This window comes from Ipomoea triloba, chromosome 3 (genome assembly GCF_003576645.1).
Source record: "Ipomoea triloba cultivar NCNSP0323 chromosome 3, ASM357664v1".
Lineage (NCBI taxonomy): Eukaryota > Viridiplantae > Streptophyta > Magnoliopsida > Solanales > Convolvulaceae > Ipomoea > Ipomoea triloba.
Window position 1 is genome coordinate 19,957,399 of NC_044918.1, and position 17,383 is coordinate 19,974,781.

Here is a 17,383-nt window from a genome sequence, read left to right on the forward strand (position 1 = left end):
TTAATATTGAAATGAATCTGTTGGCTACCCATCCTATGGTAAGTGGAGAATTAATGTTAAAAATCTGAACTTAAGGTTAGCTACGTTGAGTTTTGAATGTAAGTATGCTCAATCTAAAATCTAAATCGATCTCATTGCCACTTTAATTCATATCTACTAATATCTAAGTGTTACCCAAGAACTTAATGCACATGGTACTTGACTGTTTGATATTTCAAATAGACGGACAAAGATGGAGATCAGGTAGCAAGGACATGAGATTCCGAACGATAAGGATATATTGAATGTGATATAGATATAAATTATTTGATTTACTTCTAATGGTATTTCGTGAATGCTTGTTGGGTTGGAGAAGTGATTTAGAAAAGTATGTGTGATTTTGTCCGAAATAATGAGTGGAAGGATAGTTTTGCCATCCCAAAATAGTCATCACCAGTTGAGCCAAATCAGATTTTTTTTTCCTAGCAAAGTCATGCATTTAAAGTGACAAAATATGAAAGTTAATTAGGAGATTATAAATTGAAATGTGATGAAAGTTGAGGGACTAAAATTGGATTAAATTCTTAGCTTACACTTTATAATAACTGTGTTTCTTAAGTTTTGAAAATGTGTATATGTCACTCTTTTTCTTTAAAAATAAAATTCTTGGAGTGCATTGAAGGATAAGAATATATTTTTATCTAGCTATTTGATTCTCTAGACATCTTGATTCTCCTTTATTTCAGCTTCAAATGCTATTATATAAGTGATCATTTAGTAGTGTGTAAACATAAGCAAACACTACTAACACTAGAAGTTGTCCTCATTTCCCCCCTAATTCTCAATTCAATATGGCAAACCAAACACTATTGCTATCTAGGAGAATAATTCCACAACCAACAATGGTTCTCCCATCACCAAGAAGTCAAGTTCTTGATGAGAGCATAATCAAGGAGCAGGTCTTGTCCACTCACAACTATGACGGTAGAAAGTTCAACACCAACTTCATTTTGAGCATTGTAGAAAACATTCTTAGTGTCAAGATGGTATGTTAATCTATTTATCACTTGTTGGTATTAGGAAGTTAAAACTATTTAAGTTTAACCAATTATTAAACTATGCACCTTCGAGTATAATTTTTCTTATCACTTGTGATTCTATATCATTTAATTGTTAAAAATTCTCTATGTAATTTATTTGAGTTTTTTTTTTTTCACTTCTGAACCCACAACTATGTAACTATTTTCACATTTGGTTCCTAATTATCACTTTTTTTTTTTTATATTTAGTCCCCCGATTTTTAAATCTTTGTCACATTTGGTTCTGGCAATATAATTTTCAGTCACTGGTGTCTTGTGTTAAAAGGCAAAATTATCATTTTTTATGACTTTTATCTTAAACTTTTGGGGGAGGGAATTGAAAATGGCAATTTTGTCCATCAAGATAAATCACTAGCTTGAAATTTGGTCACTAATGACTAAAAATTAGGTTAGGAAAACCAAATGTGACAAAATTTTCAAAGTTGTGAGATTGAATATGAAAAAATTTATAGTTAGGAATCAAATATAAAAATGATCCTATAGCATTACTTGTGGGACAAATTAAAACGTGAAAAAACTCTAATTTGTTTATTAACTGTAGAAGCTAAAATGTTGTTTTGAATGTGTTGTGGGGTTGAGGGTATTGGTGAAGAAGCAGGGGTGGAGAAGTTGAATCAAGTTGAAGAGCTCATCAATTACGAACAACTTCCTACTCATATCAGACAACTTTCATTTGAGGTGTGATTAATTAATCTTTCTAAATCATTTGATGACGAAGATGGAGCAATATATTGTTCGATCTTGAGAATTAAGTAGTACGTCTAACTATAGATATTCTGTTTTCCATAAATTTCAGATAGCATCAGCTGGTTTGAAGAGTAGTGCAAATAATGAACACTCCACCACTATTAATGTACTGAGAATGCTATGTTCGTATTGTTGGGAAGATAAGATGGTGTTGATGCTCTCAGCTTTCTCCATTACACTGGCAATGCCTCACAAGTTGGAACAACTCAAGCAAAAAGCAATTGTTGATTGCATCACTTCTGTTTTACAACTCACTAAATGCGTGGTTGAGCTCAAACAAACTAAGCCATCTAATTACTCTATGCCGCAATCAATAATCTCTGCCTTGCCAATTGCGAGTTATTGGATAGGTAGAAGTGTTATTGGGAGTGTGGGTGCTTATTATTGTGCTTCTCCTCAAAATCAAGTTGCACAACTTACCACTTCAATTGCTGCCATACTCCATACTTTTTCCCCAGAACTAGGTTCGTTTTATTTATTTTTTTATTTATTGAAGATTAACTATATAATATATAAATTAATTATTTTTCATATATATGTAGAAAAGAAAAGGGCCGAGGAATCTTATGAATCATTGAAGCGTGCTTTATATTACAGTTCTTCTAGTAAGTCTGAAGTTTTCAGGCTAATGTTTAATGTCAAGGATGGAGAGATGCTATTTAAAGACAAGGTGAGATTTTGAACCTTAAACTAACAATAATGTTCATTATTTACTATTATTCTTTGCTATATATGTATTTTTAATTATCAAAAATAGGTTAATATTATATATATTTAAAGAGTTGTGGAACTATTTCATCCAACTGCCTAAGGTTAAAAGCATGCAATAAAAATAAATATTTGGTATGTATATATGTATATTAGGGATTAAATGATTGGAACAGCACAAGAGTGGTCCTGCTAATTACCCAAGGCCTTGACATCTCTGAACGGAGGATTCATTTTCTGAAATGGTTTGCCCGGCGTGCTAATACAAGACTACTTTGGATTCCAATGGCTCAGGATAATGAAGCATCATGGACTACTGAGGATGAGCAACAATTTGCAAGATTAAAAAGAAGGATGCCCAGCATCTGGTACTGGTTGAACAATCTGCAAAAAATGATTTCACCACAATTTATTAGATTTGTTAAAGAGCAACTCTTTCCAGACTTCCAGATGGGAGGGGAGCCAATCATTGTTTCATTAGATCAGCAAGGAAGAATTGTTCATCCAAATATAATGCACATGATACATATATGGGCTTGTGCATATATTGAAGAAAATACATTAGGAGTTCAAGGAATATATAATATAACTGCTTTGGTAAAAGAAGAGTTGAAGAAAGGGACTTCGAACGTCGATCGTGTGGTACCTGAAATCAATGATATGATAAGTGTTTTGGTTGGTGACATTGACAACAAGATAGTTGCTTGGGGACGCAATATTGAAATGAAGATACAAAATTTGGTATGATCTCTTTCATGCATTTATCTATTTCCAAAGTCATCATGTTCTTAGAAAAAATACAATTATGTTAATGATTTAAAAAAAAAAAATTATTTGTAGATTCACTCCCCCACTCCCTCCAAACAAGTAGTCTTGGCTTGTTTTTTTTTTTTTTTTTTTTTTTTTTTTCTTTTCAAAATTTTGGCATTTTATAACATTAATTTTCATATTTTCATTCATAATCAGATAGAACAATCCACTCCGTATAACAACGAAAGGGAAATATTTCTGTGGCAACAAGAACCAAATTGCAGCCTCGACCTTGTGGTAGGAACACGTGGCCGCAATGTTTATCTTAGTAATTATGAGATACAATATTGGGTATGACTTCTAGCTTCAACCTCTTATGAACTATACTATACACTACATGCCTACGGCCTCTTATTTCTTTTACAAATTGTTTAGCAATTATATATGTTTTTTAATGTCTTCAGTTTGGCACAGAAGATTATATTTTCTTATACGGAGGAAATGATGTTAACTGGGTTCGAGAATTCACTACCAAGGTAAGTGAGTTTGCTTCCAAAATCCAATTGATCTTGAATGTAAAGTTGGCCTACGTCGGTAAAAATAAGTTGATAAGAACAATCATTCATAAAGAAAAATTGAGTCATTATACATTCAATGAATCCTACTTGGTATGGCGGTTTTGGACCCGTCTTCGAAGCATGTTTTTGTCAAGAATCCATTATTTGGACGCAATTAATCACTTTGGTGAAGAGTGCAATGATGAAATTTTGCAAGGACTCAAGAAATTGTTGGCCTATGAAGGTAAGAATACAAGAATTGAAGGATGGGCCTTGCTAAGCAAAGGAAAGAAGATTGTTGTATGTGGGCATGGAGCTAAAATACTGCAAGTTATAAATGAGTATGAGATTTGGAAGGAAAACATAGCCACCAAAGGTTTTGATGAGGCATTCAAAGACCATCATGCTTACTTCTTCTTCTTCCTTAAAAAGTCATTCTTGTTGTGCTCTTGAATATTCAACTACCTTGAGCAAAATTCCAGAGAATGAGAAATGCCCCGAGTGTTCTTACTCGATGCATAAATTTGTTACCTTCACATGTTGTCATGGTCATGAAATTGACTTCCACGAAGATTAGTACTAGATGGTGTGTTTGGTTTCCAATTTTTATGTGTAATTATATTAGTCATTTTCATTATAGTATATATATGTTTCTTTCAGTTTAATCTTATTGCCATTTTAAATTTTATGTATCTTTTTAGACCCTATGTTCATGCTAATTGCTAAATTACGAAAGAGGTAAATAGTCAATACACCACATAAATACTCTATACTATAAATATAAATAGATATTTATTCCAATTAAGAATTGCGAGTTCACCCGTTATTATTTTTAGTCACCCTATTTCACAAATTTTTAAGAGTTAATTCTAGAAATAGTCCTTCGACTATTGACTTTTACCAATTTTTGTCCTCGATTTTTAATTTTTAACAAAGTTGGTCTCTTAACTATTGATTTTGTACCAATTTTGATCATTCTGTTAAATCTATGTTAAATAGGTGTTAAAATTGAGGGCATAAATGTAAAATTAAATATTTAATCTTTTCATTGGTGTTTAGGCAAGTCATACCTGGCTAGTTTGACACTCTCATCTCCCCCATGTGCCAAGCTATATTATATTGTCTCTTCCTTTCTAATTTTCTTTGTTTAATATTTGAAATTTAAACAAATTTTATACTGACTATGTGTTTTATCGATTTTTTTTTTTGAAAACTATATTATTAGTCTAAATTTAAACTATATAACTAATTTTAAATTTAAACTATATAACTAATTTTAGATTTCATTGATGATGTTATAGCTGTGATATTAACTAAAAATATAATTCATTAAAACTCTATCTAGCATGTGATTCATCAAAATTTTATATCAAATTCATCAAAATTCCAAATATTTGAATATCACAAATTTAATTGGTGTAGAATCTTTGATTAATTAGTTTGATGATGCAGGCTCTTAGCAGTCATATCTAATGTAATTGGGAATTTGGTGGAAAAGTTGATGAATTAGCTACCCCTCTATATATATATGGATGGGATCACATAAGAACGGATGTCTGAGTAAAAATTAAGAACTCATCCGTCATATTAACGGCTCTGAAAGAAAAACACTGTAACATTTTAGTAGATATTTCAAACTTTAAATTGCACCGAACTAAACTGTAAAGTGCATCCGATGGTATATAGAAGTGCACTTCACATCACAAGGCGCGACATTTTGTAATATTGTTTGATACACTTTGTTGTTTTGTTCGGGCTTTCCCTTGCTTTAGAATTAGAATCATTGATCATTTTCACGTGCACTTGTTTTATATCTTGAATGCAATGGTAGTTATCAACACATTATATATATATATATATATATATATATATATATATATATATAGGGTTGCACTCCTGTGCGTACTGTCGCCCAGGTAAGAAATGAGAACGCTTCACAGCCGTCCACGTGTCCAGATCAACGAATCAGATGCAATTTAAAAAAAAAAAAAAAAGACGCGGTGACATTTTTGTAAATAACTGGAACTTTGGTGCACCTAGTTTCACTTACAAGTGCACCTAGTTTCACTTATAAGTGCACCTAATTTCACTTATAAGTGCACCTAGTTTCACTTATAAGTGCACCTAGTTTTACTTACAAATGCACCTATTTTCGCACATATTTTCACTTACAAGTGCAAATAATTTAACTTGTTAATATTCATGCATCTATTTTCGCAAATATTTTCACTTACAAATGCAAGTAATTTACCTTGTTAATATTCATACACCTAGTGCAACATAGGTGCACCTAGTTATAACATTAGGTGCACTTAGTATTGATGCTCAGTGTACAATTCACTTGCACCTGTAATACATTTTATTTGCATCTGCAATACACTTTACTTGCACTTGTGCAAGTAATTTACTTTGTTAACATTCATGCACCTGGGTGCAACTTATGTGCACCTAGTTATAACATTAGGTGCACTTAGTATTGATGCTCATTGTACAATTTACTTGCACTTGTAATACATTTTACTTGCACGTGTGCACCTATTTTCACTTACACGTGCAAGTAATTTACCTTGTTAGCATTTATGCACCTGGGTGCACCTATGGGCACCTAGTTATAACATTACGTGCACCTAGTTATAACGTTATGTGCAACTACATTCCGGACACGTGGCGTGCTGTGATTCGTCCGCAGTTCTCTCCTAGGCGGCCAGTACGCACCAGATCCTATATATATATATATATACCCGGGTGGTGGGGGCGCATATCATGATATTATATATATACACTCTCAAGTCACGGTTTGTTCTTTCAATTCTGTCTGTCACTGCTTTTATCATTTCTGATTGTGATGTAGTAGCTACACTCTACTCCTTTGCAATGGCTATTGGAGATCAGATGATGCATTCATCAAATTTGCCATCTTTACAGAAAGCTAAGGTGGTAATACTATTTTATACATGCGATTAGGCATTATATTTGTCAATATTAAATTGATGTGTACTTCAAACAGGTTTAAAGCTAGTATATATATATTATTAGAATTGGAATTTCTAGGAGAGGAATATAATGGTCCAAATTTGGTGGTTTCACTGGACAAAAAGCAACAAAGACAGACAAATGTAAAGAAGTATTTGGTGGTTTCACTGAAACAAGCTGAGCTACACTACCCTCTCTTTATGTCTTGGTGTTGAAGGAGTATTTTACAAGAAGCTGTAACAAGCAACTTCAACCAGAAAAAAGGACAAAAGAAAAAGTAGCAAACAAAGCCAAGATATTAAGTCATTGTGTATATATAGAATATAATTCATGAAATTAGGATACCAATTCAAGCTATGACAACTAAGAATGATGGACTTTAAGCTAATGGGAATAATGAATGTATTCAAGAATGAGATAAAGTTATTGTCATGGAGACAAAACTTTTATTTATAGGTTCAGTATATGTTAATTGCACTCAACCTTGATAAGGAATCCAATTCTCCACCCTAACTGCATAGAAATGAGGAGAAATTTTGGAGAATGAGGATAGGGATGAGGGAGAGTTTCATTCCCTGGTAAGGGTAGGGCCGCCAAATATATATTCTAATTAATGTCGTAGTTTTTTTCTTCTCACAATAAATACTATTACTAAAAAAATAAAAAATCAATGTGCAATGTAAACGAAATGGTCCAAAGTATGTGAGAATATTAACATTTAAACAAAAAAATAAGAATGAAGTATCAATTACGACTATGTCACATATCAAATAAAAAATAAAACATTAAAAATTATAAAAATTTTAGTGGGATTGGGGAATCCCCACCCTCAAGTAACCCTCTGGGGATGGGGAGTTATTTCCCATCCCCGGGTAATGAGAATGGAGGAGAAAGTTGGGGGCGGGACAAGGATGTGCCATATAATTGTCACGCTCCCCGACATCTCTACAAATAATTGCATTTATTCAAATGTTGTGTACATAGATTTTTAATTATTTATTTTTCTTATTTCTTTAGCCAATTGAGATGATTTGCACACGCTTAAGGGCATTCCCACCAGTATTTTTTTGGATATGTTTTCCAGAACTAAAAATTAGGGGTGGAGTTTTTAATTGATGGGATGAGAATTTTTGTTAAAACTTATTCCCCTGCAAAACATGTATTTTTTGCATGATGCCTACGCCAGCTGTACCCATTTTTGAACTGCGCTCGCTGGGCGCTTCAGAGTAGCCGCTACTTGACGATCACTCTAAATCTGTAATTAAATTTTGAATGATTTAATTACAATTATAATTTAAAATAATTAAAATATAGTTGATATATATTAACAGTTTATACAAAAATTATTTTGAGATTCAGATAAATTGGGGATGATGAGGTAGATGCTAGAGCTTACAAAAAAAATTAGAGAAAAAATCTCAACGTACGGTTGGTGATATTATAAATCTCACCCAATCTAGAATCACTGAGTTGGAGTATCCAACTTAAACCCAAAAATAATTGCAAACACACAGATTTTAAACATTATTCAGACAGAATCACATGAAGTACGTACTAATACTATAATGGCTAAATTGTCTTTCACTTGTTTCTCTCCCCCACAAACCACTCCTACTCTCCACAACATTTCCTACCTAATTTCTAAACCCAAATCCCTATCGCTCCTTACTTCCTCCCTGATCTCCGTCCTCAAACCCAATATCACATAATTGTCACCAAATATATATGCACTTCTCAAACATATTTTTATATTTAATTGTTCAATTATTAATTCATGGGGATGGGATGCTCTTCGGCATGGAACGATCCAAGAGGTAATTAATTTCATTATTCATCCACCTTACGTGCTTTATACTTTCTTCTGCCTGATGTTTTGCTTACTATATTAAAATATGTTTACACATTTTTATATTCAACCAAAAGTAAAAGGATGAATGGATAAGGTAAAAAGGTTTAATTCAAATAGAAAACTGCTAAAGGAAAGAATATGCAAAACATGACATTTAAGAATGGTGATTAATTTAGATCTATCTTGTATTGTTTGAATGTAAAAATTTCACCAATATGGAGATGAGTCGGGGTTCTAGTCTTTCATCTTACTCACCTAATCCTGTATTCTTAATATATTGTTTATAATTAATATTAGTGTCGTATATAAAATATATATACAATAATAATAATCATTTCATATTAATTTTAGTATATATTAAGATAATGTGTGATATAAAAAGAACAATTATATATATAATTTATTTTTATTTTAACATAATTTGTGAATAGACTTATTTAAATATTACGGATAATTTTATTAATATAGTCAAATAATATTTTTTTATTAAATTTAATAAAAAAACAAGTAATAATAATTAATTTATTATTTTAAAAATATATTATTAATATTGAAATGAATCTGATCTGTTGGGTACCCATCCTATGGTAAGTGGAGAATTAATGTTAAAAATTTGAACTTAAGGTTAGCTAGGTTGTGTTTTGAATATGAGTATTCTCAATCTAAACCGATGACATTGCCACTTTAATTTATATCCGATTCTGAACAAGGGTATATTGAGAGTGATATAGATATATAGTACCTCCGACATAAATGACGTCTAATGGTATGTTGTGAATGCTTCTTGTGTTGAAGAAATGATTTAGAAAAGTATGTGTGATTTTGCCTGAAATAATGAGTGGAATGATAGTTTTGCCCTCCAAAAATAGGCATCACGTGTAGAGTCAAATCTAATTTTTGTTCATAGTCATAGTCATGCATTTAAAGTGAAAATTTTGAAAGTTAGGAGATTATACATTGAAATGTGGTAAAAGTTGAGGGGTTAAAATTGGATTAAATTCTTAGCATACACTTTATAATAACGTGTAGCTTAAATCTTGGAAATTTGTTTATATATTATCACTCTTTTTTCTTTATAGATATAATTCTTGGAGTGCACTGAAGGATAAGAATATATTTTTATCTAGCCTTATGATTCTCCTTCTTTTTAGCTTCAAATGCTCTTATATATAAGTGATCATTTAGCAGTGAGTAGACATAAGCAAACACTACTAATACTAGAAGCTGCCCTCATTTCCCCCTTAATTCTCAATTCAATATGGCAAACCAAACACTATTGCTATCTAGGAGAATAATTCCACACCCAACAATGATACTCCCATCACCGAGAAGTCAAGTTCTTGATGAGAGCATAATCAGGGAGCAAGTCTTGTCCACTCACAACTATGATGGTAGAAAGTTCAACACCAACTTCATTTTGAGCATTGTAGAAAACATTCTTAGTGCCAAGATGGTATGTTAATCTATTTATCACTTGTTTGTATTAGGAAGTTAAAACTATTTAAGTTTAACCAGTTAAACTATGCACATTCTAGTATAATTTTTCTTATTGTGATTCTATATCATTTAATTGTTAAAAATTTTCTATGTAATTTATTTGAGTTTTTTTTTTTCACTTTTGATCCCACAAATGTGTGACTATCAAAGTCGTGAGAAAATGTGAAAAAACACTAATTTGTTTATTAACGGTAGAAGCTAAACACTAGCTAAAATGTTGTTTTGAATGTGTTGTGGGGTTGAGGGTATTGGTGAAGAAGCAGGGGTGGAGAAGTTGAATCAACTTGAAGAGCTCATCAATCACGAAGAACTTCCTTCTCATATCAGACAGCTTTCATTTGAGGTGTGATTAATCTTTCTAAATCATTTGATGGCGAATTGAAGATGGAGCAATATATTGATGGATCTTGAGAATTAAGTAGTACGTCTAACTATATATATACTGTTTTCAGATAGCTTCTGCTGGTTTGAAGAGTAGTGCAAAAAAAATTTGTAGTTACACTCTCCCCACTCCCTCCAAACGAATAGTCTTTTTCCTTTTTTTTTTTTTCGAAACTTTGGCATTTTATAACATTAATTACTTTATTTTCATTCATAATCAGATAGAACAGTCCACTCCGTATAACAAAGAAAGGGAAAATTTTCTATGGCAACAAGAAGCAAATTGTAGTCTCGACCTTGTGGTAGGAACATATAACCGCAGCAATCATTATATTCATCATGAGATACAAAAATGGGTATGGCTTCTAGCTTCAACCTCTTATAAATTATACACTACATGCCTATGACCTCTTATTTCTTTTACAAATTGTTTAGCAATTATATACGTTCTTTAATTTCTTCAGTTTGGCATGGAAAATTATATATTTTTATACGGAGGAAACGACATTAATTGGATTCGAGAATTCACTTCCAAGGTACATCAACTTGGTTCCAAAATCCAATTGAAGGTAAAGTTGGCCTATGTTGGGAAAAACACGATGATAAGATCATTCATTGATAAAGAAAAAATGAGTATCTGTGCATTTGGCAACTCCTACATATTAGGGTGGTTTTGGACTCGTCTTCGAAGCATGTTTTTGTCAAGAATCTGTTATTTGGACTCGATTAATCACTTTGATGAAGAGTGCAATGATGAAATTTTGCAAGGACTCAAAAAATTGTTGGCCTATAAAGGTAAGAATACAAGAATGGAAGGATGGGCCCTTCTAAGCAAAGGGAATAAGGTGGTTGTATGTGGGCATGGAGCTAAAATACTGCAAGTTATAAATGACTACGAGATTTGGAAGGAAAACGTAGCCACCAAAGGTTTTGATGAGGCATTCAAAGACCACCATGAGATGCTTACTTCTTCTTCTTCTTTAAAAAGTCATTCTTGTTGTACTCTTGAATATCCAACTACCTTGAAAAAAATTACAGAGAATGAGAAATGTCCCGAGTGTTCTTACTTGATGCATAAATTTGTTACCTTTACATGTTGTCATGGTCATGGCTTTGACTTAGACGAAAAGTATCACTAGATGGTGTGTTTGGTTTCTAATTTTCATGTGTAATTATATTAGTCATTTCGGTTATATTATATATATGTTTCTTTCAGTTTAATCTTATTGCCATTTTGAATTGTATGTTTCTTTTTTAGACCCTATGTTCATGCTAATTGCTAAATTACAAAAGAGGTCAATAGTCAATACACCACATAAAAAGGCATATATTATTTTGCATATATATATGGGAATGTCAAAATGGGAAATCAAGATATGGAAGAACATGTAATGGTGACTAGTCTAATCCACTTTTATTGGCTGAGGCTTTGAATAAATAGAGCTTGTGAATACCCAGATCGAGATTGTACCAATTGAGAGTAATAGGAAGAGAGGCATTGCATGAAGAGAAAAATGTTGATTAATTAGTTATTGATGATGCAGGCTCTGAGCAGTCATATCTAATGTAATTGGGAATTTGGTGGAAAAGTTGATGAATTAGCTACACTCTATGTATATGGATGGGTTCATGTAAGAACGGATGTCTGAATAAAAATTAAGAACTCATCCCTCATATTAACGGCTCTGAAAGAAAAACGCTGTAACATTTTAGTAGATATTTCAAACTTTAAAGTGCACCAAACTAAACTGTAAACTGCATCCAATGATATATAAAAGTGCACTTCACATCACGAGGCATGACACTTTGTAATATTGTTTGATACACTTTGTAGTTTTGTTCGGGCTTTCCCTTGCTTTAGAATCATTGAACGCAATGTTAGTTATCAACACACACACACACATATATTATATAGCTGAATCAGAATTAAGTAAATTAGCTAGACATAGAGCAAACTATTCTTAAATTCTAAGAATATGAAAGTAACAATTTGCATAAAATACATAAGAATATCTCTCCTTTTATAAGGTTCCAAATCAACAATTTTCCTAAAATCATTGCTCTTACCACATCAAGGGCTTATTTCTCTGACAGCTTCATCTTCAAATTCAATTTTATTCAAAGAATTTTCCGCTGAAACTAACCAGTCTAAGTTGCGTTCCTCCTTGCGCCTTCACCTTTCGTTTCGCTGGTTACGTTCCTACGCACTGTTCGCAAACCTATCTTAAGCCTTTAGCCCTTCAATTTCACTGCTCCCTATTCATAAACGAAACAAAAGAAACAAAATAAATTGACGCAGCAAACCAAATGAAACAAAAATAAAGCAAAGTGTAACTAGGGTTATTAAACAAATTGGACCAACTCTAATTCATTTATTTATGTTAGAAGTTTGTTTAACGTTATATCCATTAATCAAGTTCCCTAATCTTACTTTAACAAAATATACTAAAAATAATGAAATATAAGATATAAATAATAAAATTAACCTATAAAAACTTATTTAAATCAAGGTATAAAATATGCTCATCAATACCCCGGTAGTGGGAGCGCATATCATGATATTATATATAATTATATAAAGAATCATGATTCTTTTTGATTATTAATTTTTACCGGAAAAACTATCAAATTAGCCCCCTAAGTATAATGGATAGTGCAATTGAGCTCCCTAAGTGAAAAAGCTCTATTAAAGTCCCTAAACCGGTAAAAAAGTGCAATTGAGTCTTAAATAACTTGTTTAGCAGGTTATTACTCATTGGGTTGTAATTAAGTGTAAAATTTTGTAATTTGTATCATGTTATTAAATTAATTATATTTTAAAAATAATTTTAATAATTTTTAAATAAAAAAATTTAAGAAAAAAAAAAGAAGCAAAAGTCGGCAGTCCCGGGGGGCTGCCGGCTTTTTGTGTATTTTTTGTTTTGTTTTTTTTTAATTATTTAAAATAATTAATTATATATTATTAAAATAGGTTTTTAAAATTATTTTAAATAATTTAAAAAAAATTATTTTATAGTTTAAAAAAAATTATTTTAAATAATTTAAAAAATCAAAACAAAAAGAAAAATTTGTAATTCTCGTCCCTTTACTAATAAAATATTATGGACCAAATTTACAAATTTAGTATAACTCAAGGATGAAAAGTGAGCATGATTTTTCGTGCTCACTTTTGGTCCTTTAATCATTGGCATTGCACTTTTCGTCCTTAATGTTTTATTAGTAAAGGGACAAAAAGTACAACATCAATAATAATTTAAGGATGAAAAGTGAGCATGACCAATACTTAGGGATGAATTTTACAATTACCTTATAACTTATAAACGAAAAGTGTAATTTTTTATTTCCGTTTTGCTTTTTATTTATTAATTTTTACCCAATATCGATCTCAAGTCAAGGTTTATTCTTTCTGTCTGTCACTGCTTTTATCATTTCTGATTGTGATGTGTAGTAGCTACACTCTACTCCTTTGCAATGGCTATTGGAGATCAGAATCAGATGATACATTTATCAAATTTGCCATCTTTGCAGAAAGCTAAGGTGGTAATACTATTTTATACATGCGATTGGGCATTATATTTGTCAATATTAAATTGATGTGTACTTCAAACAGGCTTAAAGCTAGTATATATTAGAATTGGAATCTCTAGGAGAGGAATATAATGGTCCAAATTTGGGGGTTTCACTGGACAAAAAGCAAGAAAGACAGACAAATGTAATGATGGAACAAGCTGAGCTACACTACCCTCTCTTTATTTCTATGTCTTGGTGTTGAAGGAGTATTTTACAAGAAGCTGTAACAAGCAACTTCAACCAGAAAAAAGGACCAAAAGAAAAAGTAGCAAACAAAGCCAAGATTTTAAGTCTTTGTTTATATATAGAATATAATGTTGGAAATTTGCACTAAAATGACATTTTAAGTGGCCATTTTGTGGTATAAATATATGTGGGTCCACTTCCGATTTTGGGTCGGGTCAAAGTGGATTCGGGTTCTTCGTTCTTAGACGAAGAGATCGATATATTATACGCTCAAAATAGATAATGGGTGAATGAGAAATTGATTCTCAAAGTAGACCCATTTGAGATGGAATTCAAGTGTGGAAAAGCTTATGTAGTTTGTCCCACATTGGTTTGGAATGAACTTTTGCACCACTATATATACAAGGGACTTTTTATGACTAAGTAACTTGTATAGCATAGATGCTCTCTCTCGTGTGCAAGGGGGGTGGGGTGGGGTGGGGGTGCAAATCAAATCCCAAAAGGAGTTTTGGCTTGAACTCGTAAGTTATGCCATATTTTCGAACGAGTTTTCCATCTCAGACCACATGAAATCTCGTTCGAGACATCTAATACACTGACCTCTCGAGACGCGTACAAGGGCGATATCGCGCAGCCCGGGTCGGCGCCACTGACCTCTCGAGACGCGTACAAGGGCGATATCGCGCAGCCCGGGTCGGCGCGTGCGTTCACTGTCTCGCTGCAGTGCGATGTCTCGAAGCTGGCACTTCTCGACATCTCGCGGCACGAGCTATGTCTCGAAGGTACGCAGATATGAACAATGTCTCGAACAGCGACTTTGGTGACCTCTCGATTGCGACCGTTCACCTACTGGATCCGTTCAGAAATGACTCTTAATATTACGGAATTAATATGATTAATTCCAATTATTTCAGAGTTTATTTCTTGATGGGTGTAAATAGGTTGCTAGTGGGTGGAGGTTACGAATGGGAATTAAATGCCAGATTTAATGCAATGATCTCATCCTTCACTATATATTCGTTGTGAGCAGCAGGTTTGAAAATGACACACCAAGAACACACGAATACACTGTTTTCTCCCTCAAAACCCTGCTCATATTTCCTTCAAGCCATCTGCGTTCATCCCACGGTTTAGTTCGCCGGGTCCAAGTTTGTGTGCTCAAACGGCGGATCGTAGCACGTTTTATCCTGGGAAGCCTAGGCCGCAACGTTCCAGCACATCGGGAAGCGGCAAATAAGGTTTTAAGGATAGTGACAACACGACTCGTGCTTCCAACCACCCCGAAGGCCATACAGTTCACCTTGCTTGTATCTTCTAATCCTTTGTGGATTATTTCCGTGTAATTGTTCAATCCTACGTGGATTATTATTTTTCCTTGTGATTTGTTTTGTTTTCGTTTTTCCAATTTCTTGTATTTCCGATTGTCAGAGAGGACTTTCTCTAACATATAATTCATGAAATTAGGATACCAAGTTATGACAACTAAGGAATAATGGACTTTAAGCCAATGGGAATAATGAATGCATTCAAGAAAGAGATAAAATTATGGTCATGGAAACAAGACTCTTATTTATAGGTTCAGTATATGTCAATTGTACTCAATCTTGATAACGAATCCAATTCTCCACCCTAACCCCATAGAAATGGGGAGAAATTTTGGAGAATGATGATAGGGATGAGGGAGAGTTTCATTCCTTGGTAAGGGTAGGGAGTACCTCCCCCCCCCCCCCCCCCNATGTCGTAGTCCTTTTCATCGCACAATGAACACTATTAAAAAGAAATGAACCTATAAATGAGATGGTTCGGAATATATGAGAGTGTTACCATTTTTTGTTTTTAATAATAATAATAATAATAATAATAATAATAATAATAATAATAATGAGGTATCAATTACCATTATGTCACAAATCAAATAAAAATAAAAAATAAAACGTTAAAAATTATAAAAATTTTAGTGGGGTTGGGGAATCCCCACCCTCAAGTAACCTGGCCTGTATGGGAATGGAGAGTTTTTTCCCATTCCGGCCTGTATGGGAATGGAGGAGAAAGTTGGGGGCGGGGACGAGGATGTGCCACGTGATTGTCACGCCCCTGGACATCCCTACAATAATTGTATTTACTCAAATGTTGTGTATATAGATTTTTAATTAATTATATTTTCTAATTTCTTTAGCCAATTGAGATGATTCACGCACTCTTAAGAGCATTATATTCCCACAAGTATTTTTTTCAAATTTTTTTTTCATAACTAAAAATTAGGGGTGGAGTTTTTAATTGATGGGATGAGAATTTTTGTTAAAATTTTTTCTCCTGCAAAACATGTATTTTTTGCATGACGCCTACACCCAGTGTGCGCATTTTCGAAATGCGCTCGATGGGCGCTTCAGAGTAGCAGGTAGTTGGCGATCACTCTAAATCCTTTTTTTTTTTTTTTAATCTGTATTATGGTCATGGCATATAACAAATGGCACCAAATTATGTTTTTTTTTTTTTTGTTTTAAATTTGATGACTTCTTTATTGTTTCTTATTTTTTGTTTTAATTATTTTCTTATTACAAAAAATTTAATATGTAACATCATTTTTTAATGTAATATATAATTTTATATCTATTAATTTAATTAAATTTTGAATGATTTAATTACAATTATAATTTAAAATAATTAAAATATAGTTGATATATAATAACAGTTTATACAAAAATTATTTTGAGATTCAATTAAATTGGGGATGATCAATCATTATTGCATGGACCATGGTCCACATAGCTGTGTGGACCAAAAATAAAAAGTATATTATTTTTGTACTGAAGATACATTATTTTTATACTGTAGATACATTATTTTAGGGTACATTATTTTTGTACTGAAGGTACATTATTTGATATATACTGTCAAATAATGTACCTACAGTACAAAAATAATGTACCTTCAGTATAAAAATAATATACTTTTTATTTTTGGTCCACACAGCTCTGTGGACCATGGTCCATGCAATAATTTGCGGGGATGATGAGGTAGATGCTAGAGCCTATAAAAAAAATTAGAGAAAAAATCTCAACGGTTGATGATATTATAAATCTCAC

At 32.4% G+C, this 17,383-nt stretch overlaps 3 protein-coding genes across 8 annotated transcripts in view; all 3 read left to right on the plus strand.

The window, feature by feature from the left end:
* The first annotated feature begins 663 nt into the window (after positions 1-663).
* LOC116012664 (protein SIEVE ELEMENT OCCLUSION B-like) overlaps positions 664-17,383 on the plus strand; it is a 29,873-nt gene continuing 13,153 nt past the window's right edge. For 2 of the 6 annotated variants that reach the window (XM_031252291.1, XM_031252295.1), the window contains exons 1-6: positions 664-1,025; positions 1,659-1,757; positions 1,876-2,290; positions 2,369-2,496; positions 2,691-3,275; positions 3,501-3,635. In XM_031252291.1, coding sequence (XP_031108151.1) covers positions 831-1,025; positions 1,659-1,757; positions 1,876-2,290; positions 2,369-2,496; positions 2,691-3,275; positions 3,501-3,635 — 1,557 coding nt within the window. In that variant the 5' untranslated portion in view covers positions 664-830. Of the gene's footprint in view, positions 1,026-1,658; positions 1,758-1,875; positions 2,291-2,368; positions 2,497-2,690; positions 3,276-3,500; positions 3,636-3,748; positions 4,510-17,383 lie in introns of those variants that run through there. The other 4 variants (XM_031252294.1, XM_031252296.1, XM_031252292.1 and 1 more) reach the window with 4 other exon arrangements.
* The window catches only part of LOC116012663 (protein SIEVE ELEMENT OCCLUSION B-like), a 37,315-nt gene continuing 28,301 nt past the window's right edge, over positions 8,370-17,383 (plus strand). Inside the window, exon 1 of the mRNA XM_031252290.1 lies at positions 8,370-8,628. The gene's annotated coding sequence lies outside the window, so the exon portion shown is untranslated. The remainder of the gene's footprint in view (positions 8,629-17,383) is intronic.
* LOC116012666 (protein SIEVE ELEMENT OCCLUSION B-like) lies at positions 9,277-11,738 on the plus strand. Its single transcript, XM_031252297.1, has 4 exons — positions 9,277-10,116; positions 10,405-10,503; positions 10,763-10,897; positions 11,006-11,738. Exons 1-4 carry the CDS (start codon positions 9,922-9,924, stop codon positions 11,678-11,680), a joined length of 1,104 nt encoding a protein of 367 aa, XP_031108157.1. The 5' UTR covers positions 9,277-9,921; the 3' UTR covers positions 11,681-11,738.